This window comes from Diadema antillarum, unplaced genomic scaffold (genome assembly GCF_040938485.1).
Source record: "Diadema antillarum isolate AM-2024a unplaced genomic scaffold, OU_Dant_1.0 scf00000017, whole genome shotgun sequence".
NCBI lineage: Eukaryota > Metazoa > Echinodermata > Echinoidea > Diadematoida > Diadematidae > Diadema > Diadema antillarum.
The window spans coordinates 2,929,008-2,945,626 of record NW_027270906.1 but is presented as its reverse complement, the minus strand read 5'-3'; the positions used below and the strand labels follow the sequence as shown (position 1 = coordinate 2,945,626).

The following is a 16,619-nucleotide window of genomic DNA, read 5'->3' as shown; positions in this document are numbered from 1 at the left end:
GGAAGACAATGAGAGAGGTTGAGGTTAGAAGAGGAAACTCACCATTACAATCGCATTCAGATATTAGGATTCTCTCTCTCTGAGTGATGTACAGATTAGGCCTGGACTTACATAATTTCTTCATTCATTCACTATCCACTCCCTTATAGTTATCCTTAATCAGTCTATTATCAATTGACAAACTTCCTTTCATTTTTGCATCCCAAGTGGAACATTGTGTGGAATGAGATAAAAGCTGGCAACCATCGGAGAGGATGAAAGTGAGTAATTATATACAATGATGAATAAAGAGGCAAGGCTGTGTCTGTAGGTATACCCCCTGATAAAGGGGGAAAGATGTGTCTGCTTCCCCGTTTCATAACTATCATATGAACTGACGTCACAGTCAAGTTCATAACTCCGCGTACACGGCTGCTTTCCAAGAGTGCGATGACAGCCGAGCAAGGCAGAGCCTAATACCAATTTCCCTTCTAATATTCCCCAGGATGACGCCTGGCAGCCCCTCTTGCTCCGCTCGCCAAAACAAGCAGACTCGAGAGGCGAGTTATTGAAAGTGAAGGGTGTCTCTCGTGAAGAGTCTCACTCCCTTCATATCACCCGTGTGGTGATGACACTATATACAGGAAGATTGCCTCATTGTGGAATAATAACACGTGTAGCTGATTGCAATCTTCTCTGGGATATCAAATTTTGCTGCAAACCGAACGATTTTTGTCGAACAAACGACAAATTGTACAAACCATTTTAAACGCCAGTTTCCATGTTAAGAGATCGAGTTAGAATCGTCGTGTGAAATAACAACAAATATCATATTTCCCTTCTTCTTTTAGCAGCTTGGTGGCGTTGAACTTCCTGTAGTGAAAGCATCTTAGAGTTTACAATTTTGCTTGATATCATCTACCGAGTCACGTGGCTATATTTAGCACGTGTGGGAATACCACCTCGAATAACACCAGCAGAACTGCTGCCAAGAAATCCTCTATTACCCAATGCCCGTGGTGTGAGCAGATAACTCGTATGAGACCGCTAAAACGGCGCTTCTTGTTTCTGCTAATGCCATCGGGGAGTGCATAATGATATAGACACAGTCTTTCGAACCGTTGGCAAGATTCGCTGCATTCGGAAGGTTTCGGTGAAGCCGGATATAAATTGAAACTATCCCTGTCTTACACTCGCAGCTGAATCTATGTGTGATTTGTCTTAACACTGACAAAATTCGCGTGATATTAGTGACCACTCAGAATTTGATGTTGCATTCCTCGCTGGTGTGGAACATTTCCGCTCTTCACTCAGTCCATTTCCCGCCAAGGATTCAAGCTTTATTCCCAGACGACAAGAGGATTGGCAGTACAAGCATAACTCGAATTCCCCGCCGGAGTTTAAAGGGAGCTGAGTGTAGAATCCAGGAACGTATTCAGTCGGCTATACACGCATCCATACATGTAAGTATCCAGGTAATGAGGCGACATTTAGTGATGCACTTATTAATGCCTATATATCAAATTGCATTGAAGGGATCCATCACGCCACTTTTGAAGTCATGTCAAGGCGATCGAATTCGAGCAAAGATGCTGCTCGCCATATTTATCAGCAGCTACCCATAGGAATGTCACGTGCATTTTAACTCTCGGAGAAAATATTGGCTCTGCGTTATTTTATACTGTAGCGGGTTGATAATCATGCAGAGATACGTGTACCGGATCCCCGCAGATACACGTACAAAATATAGATACACATTCATATACCCTTCATATCCCACTCAGTACAAGGCGGCGCTCATCATAATATTTTATGTTTCCGTCAGATTAGCTGGACTTCTTCTATCCCTCTGCTCATTACACACAGTAATCTGTATACCGCCATGTAATTTCACGTTTAGATTTATACATAAGGTTATAAACTCTATGAACGCCATGTGCATTTTGGCTCTACTGGATTTGGGTGAAAAACAAACAGAATGGTATATGATAATATAAATGGTTCATCAAAATCTGACCTAAGCATGGAATTATAGTTTCACATGTTTCGCGAAACAGCGCTTGTTATAGTAGAAACATGCATGTGAACATATTAAAGATGAGGTCATTATGACATCATGGCCTCATACGTCATGTTGCACTGGCGTACACACACATTTTCACAGCATTACATTTTTTTTTTAAAAATATGAAATAAAAACAAAACAAAATAAGTATGGATGATAGTATGTATATTGTATCGTAAAATCTTTGTTGAGAGGTTGCGATATCAACCTAGCATCGACGGCATACGAGGGGTTGAAGTTTTATAATTGCTTCATTTTCGACACAACAAGTAACTTTTATATAGCGGTGCAGCAAGCCTAATTTAATAGGTTGTTCAAGTTGAGAGTTGTGATATCCTGACATCACGATTTCGGGTGATTTGCATATCCTTACATGTATATTTTGATGTGATTACAACCATGTTGGCCTATCACCATTCTACCTATGCTGATGTGAAACTTTAGGATTCTATAATCTCCTTATTGTAATTCTGATTTTGATGAAAGTCATACGACTCTGATGTATCTTCAATTCAATTCAATTCATTTATTTTCATTCTTTTTTTCCAGCAAAGCATTACACAGGATAAATCAGGAATTATAACATATAGGCATGTATTCAACGTACTTTACATGATAGATGTAATAGGACCTACTGGTTAACATGATAGATAATGGCTGTCTTATTCTACTCTACCGAGTACATGTAATTAAAGAGCAAGGTGGCGTAGAAGTCAATACCCTTTAATGACAATATTAATACCTTGGTATACAGACATCGAGCGCACCATCTGAACTGATGGACTAAAGATACTGCAAATGAAAGTAAAAGACACACATCTTCATCATTAATTTACAATCATGTTCTTGTGTGGGCAACATGCCAGAGAGTGACATGTCTCTTTCATGTTAATTATAGCGAGCAGAGAGTTCAGTTCATGGTATAGCTAACACACTGTATAAATAATACACAGTAATGAAATAATACAATGCGCTGGAAGTCATGGTACGCCATTGAGGCTTCTGCGGTTTACTATGCGCATTGTATCCTATACACGTTTATTTCACTTTCGATAGTGACTTTGAGGCGGATATATTACGCCACCATTCTAAATCAGCAACCGGAGAAGTTAAGATATCTACATCACTATGAGTACGCCTTTTGATTGCTTCAGAATGCCGTACCAATTAACCCGACGAAAGCAGTCTTCATGCATAATAATCAAAGCAACGCATATTGTAAATGCTCAAAGGAAGGGTAAAGAGGCACCCTGCAGGCAAGAATATACGGAATATGATATATGTAACACAGATAGAGGAATTACATGCACTAAAATAGAACACAAGCAGCATTACTGCCGCTCATTACATTTCTCTGTCGTTGTGTGTGGTAGATTTGTAGCTTAAAACATTTCTATTTTCTGTTTTGTCGTGTTGATTATACGAACAGCTGACGAAAGCTTTTCCGCTTCTCGGAATAAACAATCGAGATTGAACTAAAATCATATTAACCGTATTCATAAAAATATCCCAACATTATACACATATAGATTAGAATTAAACTTGAAGCGGAAATGAAAACTAGTCAATGGAAGATCATGAACGCAGGTTTTAAAGGCGAGACAGATCATTGTGTATTGAGAAGATCTGAATTGTCTTTGAATATTGTTCAAGGATATCAGATAAACATGGTTTATTATCAAGGAGACAGACAAACAAGCCCAGTGAGATAAACAGACACAAGCACTTTAATACTTTCGCTTTTCAAAGTCTTAAAGGCTCATATAGTAGGCTCTATAGCCTGCACTGCTATCTGTACAGGCACATGTTGTACATCTTTATTTCCCTTTTTTGTGTGTTATATAGAGAGGCTCTCTCATGATCAATTGTGAACTATTATTACTGGTGAGATCCTAGACTGACAATAAGTGATACATTTTTTTTTTCCTTCTAGCTTCATGAAAGTAAAAACCTGTTTCTCTTAATAATTGCTCTCCAAATTCTGTAGTGTTTTACATCACAACGAAGTACAATAGTCTAAAGAATGATAATAATGATCACGAAAATAATGCGCACTCGTATCTATACTGTGAAAGATGTGTTTTCTATAGGTGTATAGACTTGAAGTCAGAAAATTTCGTGAGCAATGATTAATGATCAAAGCGCAGCGTCGTACCGTCAGTCATTACAACATGCATGACATGAGTAATGCGCCATATAAGGTTGATGTAAATGGCTGGCCTGAATTTGGAATTTGTAAAGTAATTATCATGGTGGACACAGGAAAGTTAACCGTCTGCTTCTAGTATGATCTTATACCGGAGTGAAGCGGACTTTCTCTGTCAGGAATAGGTCGTATCGTATACCTCGCTTATTTTATAAATTTATCTCCTTATTGTTTACAAATCGGACTGATTCGGTACACGCGCATGAAAGGGCATCTAGAGGGAATAATCGTGACCTCAATCTTGGCTCTATCTGTTTGTTTGTTTGTTTGTCTGTTCCTCTCTTTCTCTCTTTGTATGCTGTGTGATAATCTGCATGTATATATATTGTGTAATTGTGATTTCGCAGATTTTCTGCCACAACCAATAGATTCATCCTTATTTTTAAACCCAACTGATTTTATTGAAATATTAAGAATTGTCTGTGCTTTTAAAGATAGATATTCTGTCAGTCATGATGAAATCAGCACCAATTTACTTAAGCAGATTATAGGTAGTATTTTGTCTCCCTTAGTCCATATCTTTAATCTATCTCTTTCTTCTGGTATTTTTCCAAGTTCCTTCAAAAGTGCTAAAGTAACACCGATTTATAAAAAAGATGATCCCACGTGTGTAACTAATTACCGTCCCATTTCTATTCTCTCTAGTTTCTCCAAAATACTCGAGAGAATTGTGTATAATAGGTTGTATGGATTTTTGTGTCAGAATGATTTCTTCAATCCTGATCAATTCGGTTTCCGAACCAATCATTCTTCTGATCACGCGCTAATGCAGTTATTTGATAGAGTATCGAGTGCCTTGGCAGATCGCAAACATGTAATTGGTATATTTATGGATCTGAGCAAGGCATTCGATACTCTTGACCACAAAATATTATTATATAAGCTACGACATTACGGGGTTCGGGGTACTGCACTTACATGGTTTGAAAACTATTTGTTATGTAGAAAACAATTTGTTTCCTTTGATTCAGTATCCTCCAATACACTACCTGTAACATGTGGAGTTCCCCAGGGTTCGATCATGGAGCTACTAACAGAGCTCCATGGTTCGATCTTAGGGCCGTTATTGTTTTTAATTTACATTAATGATATTTCAAACGCATCATCTATGTTACAGTATATATCATTTGCCGATGATACAAATGTATTTTACTCACATGCTGACCTAAACCACCTAGTTGCTATTTTGAACAATGAATTACCGAAATTATCTACATGGTTTAAAAGTAATATACTGGCACTTAATTCAAGCAAAACTAATTTCATTCATTTTAAATGTAAAAAAGCTGATTTACCAGAATATGAATTGTATATTGATGGTATATCTCTTGAAAGGAAAATATTCAATAAATTTCCTGGTGTGTATATAAATGAAAACCTAAAATGGGATGATCATGTAAAACACATCATTTTGCCTATATCCCGAAACGTTGGCCTGTTAACTAAGCTTCAGTATTTTTTACCAACTCGTGTATTGTTTACCCTGTATAATGCCTTAATCTTACCATATATATCGTATTGCAACATTATCTGGGCAACCCACAAATGTAACACAGACCGTATACTTCTCCTACAGAAAAAAGCAATACGAGTGTGCAGTCGAGCACGCTCTCGTGATCACACCGACCCATTGTTTTTCCAGCTTAAATCCCTTAAGATAAATGATATAAATTTTCTCCAAAAAGCTGTATTTATGTTTTGTCTCAAGTCAAACCTCTTGCCTCCAATATTTAACATAATATTTCGGTCAAATTCAGAGATTCACTCTTATCCAACCAGACAATCCACAAATTTACATTTATTTAACCCCAAAACCGCACTCGCGCATCATTCTATCAGACACTCCGGCCCTGACACTTGGAATTCCCTTCCCATCGAAATTAAAAACATGACCGCTATGTATTCATTTAAGAAGGCTGTAAAACTTCACCTCCTTAAGCAGTATTCCCCAGGATAACATTCTGATTCCTTTATTGTATTATAATCAAATGTATATGAATATGTACGTGATACATAATGCATGGATGTGTGCATACACATATCGATTTATTTATCTATCCATATTATGAATATGAGTATGTATATGTATGTATAGGATAGGTACATCATGTATATTATATGAGCATGTATGTGTACGATGTGCCTTACCATTACTGCGTACATAAAACAAACACGATATATTTTGTTCAATGTCAGATAACAATATGTATAAGATATTTTGTATTCACACATTATTATTTTCATAGTGCATATTTGGTCATTACTCCGGCAAAGGCAACTGAACGTGTTAACTTTAATATCATTATCATACTGTATTTATCATCATTACTATCATTGTAAAGTAGTTGGAGTGGTACCCATACACTCTGTAACTTTCCCTTTTTCCCCTATACCCTTCCCTATTTCTCTCTTTCTCTATTCCCTATTCTATTCAGAGTAGGTAAGCATATAGTCTCCATACCGTCAAGCCTCGGCTTATTTTGGAGACCCTTCTGTTTAAGTTCCATTATAGTATATTTGTATTTGTCTTGTATAATTGTACTAAAAACTATGTGTCGATATACTGTTTGTTATAAATGACATGTACATGATCCTATCTGATGTAACGGAATCAAGCAGAAATAAATCAAATCAAATCAAATATATTGTGATTATGTTGTATGTGTGAGTGTGTGATTGTGTGTGTGGTGTGTGTGTGTGTGTGTGTGTGTGTGTGTGTGTGTGTGTGTGTGTGTGTGTGTGTGTGCTGTATGTATGCCTAGCTATGTGTGAGTATATAAGCAGTGCTGTGAGTGTATGAGTATGTATATTTGAATGTCTTCTATCATCACGTTTGCCATTTCCCCTGCAATGATGGAACATCACCGAGCCGCTCCATTACATCGGAACCAGATAGCGGAAGACTGGAATATCCATATTTAGACAAATAGTATTTTTATTCCTTCGCAAGGCGGCTCGCTGGCTTTCTATGGAGGAAATCTCTCCCCAGTGATATCCTGTACTTCATTATACTTCAGACGCCGCTATCCATGTAAACACTCAAGAGCTTTAAAGGGCCACATCAGCTATCTATTTTAAAGAGGAGTGACCAGGATGTATTACTCTGTCGTTTCATGTTATCACTATTGCAAGAATGTATATTATTCATATCAATCTGGTCGTTCGTAAATCGACGGAGTACAAAGAGATATAACGTATTTTATTGTTGAAAATTGTTCTTATACATAAATCCTGCATATCATATGGGGCATCTTATCTCGTATTAACAAGTCAGCGCATATAGCACATCGCATACATGGTAAGAGATAAACGTTGGTATAAGCCTTAGGGTTCATCTGACTTTTAGGCAGGAGGAAAAGGATAGACGGAGATTTATACTTTTGCATCTTTTTTGGTGTTTGCCAAGTCATGGACCTAAAAGAGAGATGATCATATCAATATCATTAAGAAAGTAAGACTTCTGTGCTAGTTGTGGACCGTGTTTGTTGTGCCGCGACTATAATGGGGTATAACTCGATGTCAAACAAAACATTTCGGCGCACTCTAATTCAATTCAATTCATTTATTTTCATTCTTCTTTGCCCAACAAAACATAACGCAGAATAAATCAGGAATTATATCATAAACAAATATTCGACCTTGCAAAGGATAAATGATACAGATAATCATATTAGAATGCATAATTACTTTGGTAATAGAAATGTAAGTGTATTCACTCGGTCTATTCTACCAGTATATCTTCTGAAGGTCTTTTCGAGGAACTACCCGTATTAAATGTATATGTCATTGACATAGATTTGGCTCGAAATAGGATTTATGCTAAGTCCCTAGATACACCCTTGAATTTATTTGTCACTAATAAAGAAACCGAGGATTTGTACTGCTGTATACGTGTAAACAAATATTGTTGTTATTCTTGTTTCGATACCACCACCTCCCCTCCTCCTAAAAAGATATAGAATGAAAAGTACTGCCATCCAGAACCGCATTAAGCATTATTCATGACACGAGTCGTCTCGTAATATACCGGAAAAAAGATCCCAGGTCCTTAAAACAGAGAAGCAATCCCAGCCAACGTGTTATTGCCAGCGTGGAACCATGGACTAATACCGCATCTCTTTTTATGCAATTTCCGTCTTTGGCTGTTCGTACGGAGTCAAAGGGCAATGCCTTCTGAAGCTCAAAGCTAGTGAAGCATTTCCCCCTCAGTTATCTACAGACGAAAAATCTCATTTTAGAGAACATAACCAATCCTGAAAAAATCAGATGCGGACATTCATTTACGTCTGGGAAGGCAAGTGAAGAGTTGCGTTTACAATCGTTATACCACAAATGTCCGTCGAATTGTAATTAAGAGCTATACAGGGAAACAGTAATGCCAAAGATGAAAGAGCGCCCCGCCTGCTCTATTATCTTCGGTAATGCCTTACATTACGAAAATAACAACCAAAAGTTGTCTTTGCTTTTGAGATATAAATCGTGATACATCGGCATGGAAATGCGAGAGAAAGAGACATGAGCTTAATATTTTCCTGGTTATGATGTGAACTTGAGATTCAGGATCCTGATCGTTCTCTTATCGCCCAAGAAGATATACATAGTGATTTAGTGCCTACATGCCGATGGAAATTCAAATTCAACCCTATGTTTACGTCGACAAATCGAATACCCTTGCATATCTATTCTACATTATAGCATCTTAATGGATGTCTAATTCAAGGAGAGAGAGAGAGAGAGAGAGAAAGAAAGAAAGAAGGAAAGATGGGAAAAGGGGGCTGGCAGGCAGAGAAATCATCGGGACTTAAAGGGATGGCATAGTTTTGTTTGAGATGAGGAATTCAGATTTTAACTTTTGTGGAGATAATAAGAAACCACTTATAAACTAAAGGCACACAATTCTAAGAGGAATTCAAAGTTAATTTGATTTAAAAAAAAAAATCGGTTTTGAAATGGCTGATATATATATATGTATATATACTTATATATATATATATATATATATATATATATATATATATATATTAAACAAGTAGAACAAAGTGGTCCTGATAAAGAATGGGTCTCTCACCTTTTATCATGACCTTTTTGTTCATGGATATCTCAGTCATCCAATTTTCATCTAATAAACTTTGAATTCGCGGTGGACAAATATACAGTTACTTCCGTACGGCAAGCACGTTTTCTGAGAGCATGAACATTGTTAACGTTGCTGTTGTATAGAGACATCATAATGTTTTAAAGAAAAATTGCAATGTATACAGAGGTTATCAATACCAGTTGTCGCCTGCTATAATTTTCTCCGCCCATTATGTTGTTCTTACAGCAGACCCAAGATGTCGGCCGAAGTGAGCGGGGAGAAGTCGGAGAAGTTGACGCTGAATCAGCTGTTCCAGAAATACGCGGCCTTTGGTCGGCCTGGACAGACGAAAGACATCACGAGTAAGAACTTCTCCAAGATGATGAAGGAATGTGGCGTGATGGACAAGAAGGTCAACCAAACGGAAGTGGACATCATCTTCACCAGGTAAGGATGGATGAATCACCGCTGGACAAGGAGACGGTCAACTATCTCGGGTTTTTTTTTTTTAGACATGACAGAGATATGATCTTGTAGACCGATTGGTCGATGAGAGATGGTTTGTTTTCAAAGACACGGATACTGAACGAATGTAAACAAAAAGTTACGATATAGTGTTGAGTGAATAAAGTATATCGTACATGAGTAGACAGAGGCCATCAGGTAGAGCAATAGGCCTACATTAAAAGATTACATGAAATATTATCAGAAAACATGACATCTCGTTGAAGAATTCGCGTACAAATCGAGCTCCGTCTTTTAACTTAGATCGAGCTACAAGCTTACAGTTTTTCGTAGATTCGTTTGTTTCTTTCTCTGTCCTTTCACATCTATATCTTTAATTTGAGTATTTTACGACATTTGTTGCATATTTCTTTTGTAAAATCTGAAAATTTCGTCTTGTCTTTGCATGTAATGTATTTTGTGTTACCACAATGCACTTGTTGATAACTGAGAAATATAGAAATAAACTAAGACTAAACTGAAACTAAACATGTTTTGTTGAAGAGTGCAATGTACATATTTCCTTGTTATCGCTTACTCAACAATGTCATGTATCTCTTTCATGTGCATGTTACAGATATCATACGTAGGCTCTACATGACTAACGGTATAAAGACTGGATTTCACGCAGTTGTTCATTCTCTGCAGTAGTTTTATTAAACAGAAAGTATAGTGACTCAGATTTCTAGGGAATGTGTTTTGCTGTTGCATTGCGTCAGCATGGTCAAAGTAGATACAACTTTTCTTAAAATATATTCAGTTTTGAGTATCGGCGTATAGATAAGACGTTTTGTTATAATATTACAATTTTCTTCTTTCGTTGTATAACGTAGAGAAGTAGAGAAATCTATAAAATAATCTAACAATATTCTAACATGCTTTGCTCAGATAGAAAGAATGATATTTCTGTATGTACAGAACATTATTATCATTTTCCGGATATTTCACGTGAGCAGGGGTATAGATAAAAACTAAGCCTATAAGATTCCTAGGTTTATTTTCATAATTATTCTCTTCTTCCAAACAAACAGAGCTAAGGCTGACCCTAAGGTGAAGGTGCTGAACTACGAAAAGTTTCTCGTGAGTCTGAAGATGATCGCCAAGTCAAAATACGGCACCGACGACGACGCGAATGTCCAAAAAATCAAGAGTCTCTTGAGCAGCTCGACGGGGCCGAGCACGGCGGGCACCACGGTGAGTAATTACGTGTATACCGAAGGAGCTGTTTGCACACGTATTCAAAGTCTTCTACTTGCGACGGAATTTCGATTCACTTGTCTTTTCCCTCACTTTTTTTCCTTCAAAATGTGTCTGCATGGTCTCCTGACTGAAAAGTAAAGTAAAACAAAACCTTAGCAATACAGAACGGATTCCGAATAGTAGTAACCGATGACAATTGTGTGAACATCTCCTCATCTTCAAAGCAAGAAATCCAGCTCCATTGAGACCAAAATAATGAGGAGCACAGTGAAGTCAGCATCTTATTCAGGGTGATCGTTATAGCCTTCATCAGTGTTGCTAAGACTTAAAAAAATATTTTAATACATAGGCCTCACACTTTCCGCCTGCTACAATGATTCGTATACATTTCTTTGGTCCCTAAAACCTTTCTCCGCGTCAAGTCCCCTCTGTCTTGAGAAATGGCCCTCTTCGCTTTCTCTTTAATGATAATTATGCCCCATCAGCATGGTTATACATAGAGAGACCGTTTTGCAACGTTCCTTGTCATGACATCTTAAGATGGAAACTGCTCTTTCAAGAAAAGAAATTCATCAGCACAGTTTGAAAGCCGCATATCTCATGCCTGGTATCTATATCCCCCGTCTTTTTGTTAGAGGTCAAAAGCATAAAAGTTGTGAAGGAATGTCATGAATGCATACTAAGTGATTTTGTATAGTGATCATTGGATTGTTATTTTATAATAAACAGCAGGGTAAACATCATTACTGTCGTGACTGTAAGATGACAATCCCTAAACGAAGATACAGGCAAACTGTATGTTGATATTTTGTGAGAGAATTATTGTCTGTAGCGGCGTCCTTCCATTTCTGAAATATTCTGTCTTCCCTTTTTGTGTCTTCCCTGCAGAAGCAGTCCGTTAAAGGGAATGTCGACCACTTTACGGACGTGTCGAAATACACGGGACTGCACCGGGAGCGTTTCGACAAGGACGGGTCGGGAAAGGGGCGTGCTGGACGGGAATACCTGGTGGAGAAGACGGGATACGTGCATGGCTACAAGGGGAAGGATTCCTATACCGACAAGCAGTAACTTGGAAGCCTTCTCGAATAATCTTTTGGAAAAGATAGAGTCACTGATCAAAACTTTTTAAGTCGGACCAGAACCATAGTACATGTACGGACCAAATGAGGCAGATTCGACATACTACGTGTGTATATTAGTCTAACACGAAGTTCTGTTAGAACATTTTAGAAGACATGGACAGAGTGATCATGAAGTCGAATACTATATTGGACAATGTGAAAATCTCCTAATTGGCGGTCAATCACTGCAAGGACTTTGTCTGCCAAGGTGATGTATCCTTGGGCCAACCTTCAAAGTTGCATGACATTTTCCGTCGTCATGGTGATGAGCAATGTCAGCAGGAAGGACCCTGGGATACTATACGTAATGATATAACGGATATGACGTAGTGACGTAATGATGGAAAAAAAATTAAAAAGCTGTGGGCATGTTGTCTGAGGCAAATTACGTGCCCATGATCGCCTATCAGCAGAAGAATTCGAGTATGCATGCTGCAATCAATTAGTCACTGTGTCATTGAAAACATGAACAAAGAATAGTATATGTGTAACATTTCACCAAGATATCTATCACTTGGTCTACTCTAACTTGTGATTCCCGTAACGAACACAAGCACCATCCCAATTGCTCATGTCATGATTGCATGGAAAGAGAACGTCTCTGAGAGTTCTGTAGTCTGTTGAGTCAACACGGATGAGATTCTTTTAATGAAAAGCATTGTAGTCAGTTTTTGGCACCAGCAAAGTATATTTTGATGATCTCCACGCAAAGCCTTATGAGTGGTTAGAAGTTATAAAAAGTGTGGGGATTCGTACATGTATTACAAATTGTAGTTTTCGCCAAGATAATTAAGAGCTACAGCATCAACACCTTCTACGCAGGGTCACGGTCTATCAATATTCTGATCGTTCAGAGTGTCGTTGGTCGAATCACTTTAAATCGCCAAAAAGGTCTTCCAAAAGAAATATTAAATGTAGAGCACTCAGGAATTTCATACGGTTTTCTTATATCGGACGTGGATGGAAAAAAAAATGTTATCAAGTTGTAAAAAAGAAAACAACAACCGTGAGCTCAGATATTGTTCTCGATTTTGCGTCATGAAAAAACGAAGAAGTAAGAATGGTGCTACGCGAGAAAGTATACCCTACGTGCAGACAGACGTTCAATTTCGTGGAACAAGGGTGAATTAGGCGTTGTTTACATAAACGTTTACATTTGAGAATATAGATTTGGTATTCAGGTAAAGCCTTGATCGTTATTACGAAATGATTATTATGAAATATAGATGGTAGATGCCTGTAATTTTAGAAACAATGGATGTAACAATGACTTTCATGCATGTATATTTTCAGTGAGCTGTGCTATTTTCCTATTCAAATGAAAATGCTGTGCCGCTAACTACGTATGTGCCATTACTCAGATTTCATTGAACCTTAATTCAAATAACGGATTTTAGACGCTTTTTCTCTAAAACAATAAACAAAATATGGTGTTTCAAAAGTCAAAATAATACTTGATACACTCGCGACAACAAAAGTACCCACTAGTTGTAGGAATACTAGTAAGTGGTAACAACCTTACGCTTACGTAACCTAGTCTTTGTACAGTATAAAAGCAAAGTTTATTTTGTGTTAAAACGCGTACATGTGGCCGTTTGTGTAAGCGTATAAAGAATCATTATTGCTTGTTAAGCAATATTGGACCATTTAGCGTCTTTCATACTATTTTCCTTGCATTATCATAACAAGTTTGATACATTGCTAAGAGATATAGGTGTTAGACGCTATAAAAAGTTTTATGCAGCGATCAATTAGCATGCCAAATATTCTATGATTTTGATCCAGTAAGAAAGCAAATACAAACATTCATTGTTTGAAAGTAAGAAACAGAGCACTTGTAATGATAGAAAGAGTATCGCTAAGCCTACCTGCGCATTGTGATTAATGTACTCTTTGCTAGGCGCGCAACAAACTTTAAAACTTTACCTGTGTGTAGTCACGTGACGAAGTATAGTTCGTTAGTGTATCACAGTTGTGGCTTCCGAATAGTGGCTCTACTTTGGATGCATAGAGCTCGTTTAGTATACAATGCTGTAATAAGCGATACTTAAAGGAAATGGGGAATGTAGTTGACCAATATGGGGGGAGGGGGTTCAGGGGTATTCTGGTGATATCACCGCCATTGGTTTGTTGATTTTTTAAGGCTTCTGACATATTACATAGTTTTACGTCCAACACTTTCTACGATATAGAAAATATAATCACGAATTTGTGTACGGTTATGGGAATATTAGCTGATCAACAGAAGTAATATACAAAAAAAAAAAAAAAAAATCACAGTGAATAGTGCATGTTATGTTCCTAACGTCAGGACAGCGTCCGGTTATATCCTAATCCTAACCGGAATGATATACAACAATTTAACTCTGTATACACAGATGGCTGGAATCACAAATAGAATACATCCACAATGGTTAACTGGTAGGATTACATTTTTTTTAACGCACGTGAGTTAGGGCATTTTCCACAACCCGATACCGCTTCCATGAAAACTGAAATAATTTCAAAGACGTTTAGGCTTGAAATGCAGCTTAGAGTCGCATATACCTTGAAGATATTATCTAAATAGCAATTTAAAACAAATTGATTGAAGCTGATCTAACCTCTTCTTTTCTTCGAGGGCTGATGTCATATTGTTTGAAAAAGATCGTCGTATATTCGAGAGCATCCATACTGAAAACTGGGGCTCTTTCTCAGGGCCATATCATAAGACATTGTCTTTTTAGCGGTGTAATGTAATATTTGACATCCCAGCTGGGATAATACCCCCCCCCCCCGAGATTATAGGGAAAACATGATTGTCTAGAAAGGAAATGTAACTCCCAAGGGACCGTCACATGTTAATATTCTTGTACTATGGTTTATACGACATTGTATACATGTACGTGTACACATCACTTATTTTAGCCAGTCGGCAGCTACTAGTACATGTAGTCAAATTCTGGAATTTTATTACGTGTACCTGACGTGATGTCAGTGCTCGCAATATAACAATTTCAATCCTGGCTGCATAAGTCACGTGATTGCATTATGACCAATCACTGACCAGTATTTACTAGAGCATTAAACAATATAAGAATCTATCGCCCCTACTATCTTGCCGCACGAGTCGAAGGCTAGTGCAATATATTAATGGAGATAATACTATGATGACCCGACAGGTGACTGACCTTTGCGTCATATTTTGTTTGTGAATCGTGAGTAGATAGTACACAACAATGTGGTCTATTTTAGCAGAATGAGGGATTGTTTGTTACGGAGAATAACGAAGTAAACACTGTATTTTATAGCAATAAAGTCAAAGAAAAAAAACCCTTCAAATTGTAGTGTCATTAATGTACCAATTTACGTGCACACCAATTCTGTTTCTCTCTCACTCTGCGTGAAGCCGTGGACATATTACTAAAGGAGAAGTTCACCTTCATATACGTGTAGATTAAGTAAATGTAGCAATATTATCAGAACACATTAGTGAAAGTTTAGGGAAAATTGGACAGTCCCTTCAAAAGTTACGAATTCTTAAATCATCTGTGCAGTCACTGCTGGATGAGAAGACTACTACAGTGTATGATGTCACATGCAGTGCATGCATACAATGATATAAGGAAAATATAAAATACAATTTTTTTTTTTAAAGTGCACATTTCCTCAACCTGTCACTGATGTATGTTAAAGGTAATATCATTCCCCCTGCTTTCTGAAAGAGACCAAGTCAAGCATTCTTTTATTATGTAAGAAAAGTGAAAATATGTTGAATTTTCTTTGTTTTCTTTATATCATTGTACACATGTTTCATCACAAGCTGTGTAGTCTTCTCATCCAGCAGTGACTGAGCAGAAACTTCAACAATTCAAGACTTTTGAATGGATTGTCCAACTTTCCTCAAACTCTCACTGGTGTTATACTTATATCACTGCATTCACTCAATCCACATGTCTATGAAAGTGGACTTGACCTTTACAGAATATCTTGCACATTGTTGCACAGTTGTGGAGTTTTCATCAAAATCGACATAACAAAGGAAGTCAAGCTACCTTCGACTTTCATGTATCATGTCATTGTTCCATAGTAGATTTAAGAAAAAAGGTTCTAAAGAACAGAAAAAACTGTCGCGTGATCAAACCATCAAAAGTTTACTAGCGCCACTCTCATTCTCTGTCAAAAAGAAGGGATGACACAACTCTTACTTATGTTTTCATATCATTTTTTCTTTAATTTCTACAGTCTTCCAAAACCCAGTGATGGCAAAAACAAGTGACTTAACACGACACTCGGTGTTATATATATTGACTGAATGGACGGCACATAGTATTCCTATTACAGATGTATTACACAATGTACATTGGAGATTACAGGCTTACTAGGCTACAGGAATGATTGCTCCATGGACCCACTTTCCTGGTATATATGTCTTCACAATATCACACAAGATGGTAAAATATTGCCCTCAACATCAAACCTAAT

The 16,619-nt window shown here is 37.4% G+C and overlaps 1 protein-coding gene across 2 annotated transcripts; it reads left to right on the top strand.

The window, feature by feature from the left end:
• The first annotated feature begins 1,167 nt into the window (after nt 1-1,167).
• LOC139726521 (tubulin polymerization-promoting protein family member 2-like) lies at nt 1,168-12,165 on the top strand. Of its 2 annotated transcripts, none has more exons than XM_071637495.1 (4): nt 1,168-1,442; nt 9,577-9,774; nt 10,863-11,025; nt 11,920-12,165. In XM_071637495.1, exons 2-4 carry the CDS (start codon nt 9,584-9,586, stop codon nt 12,100-12,102), a joined length of 537 nt encoding a protein of 178 aa, XP_071493596.1. In that variant the 5' UTR covers nt 1,168-1,442; nt 9,577-9,583; the 3' UTR covers nt 12,103-12,165. The 2 variants fall into 2 exon arrangements, with proteins under 2 accessions (XP_071493596.1, XP_071493585.1); XM_071637484.1 differs by having other exon boundaries at nt 9,574-9,774.
• Nucleotides 12,166-16,619: the final 4,454 nt, after the last annotated feature.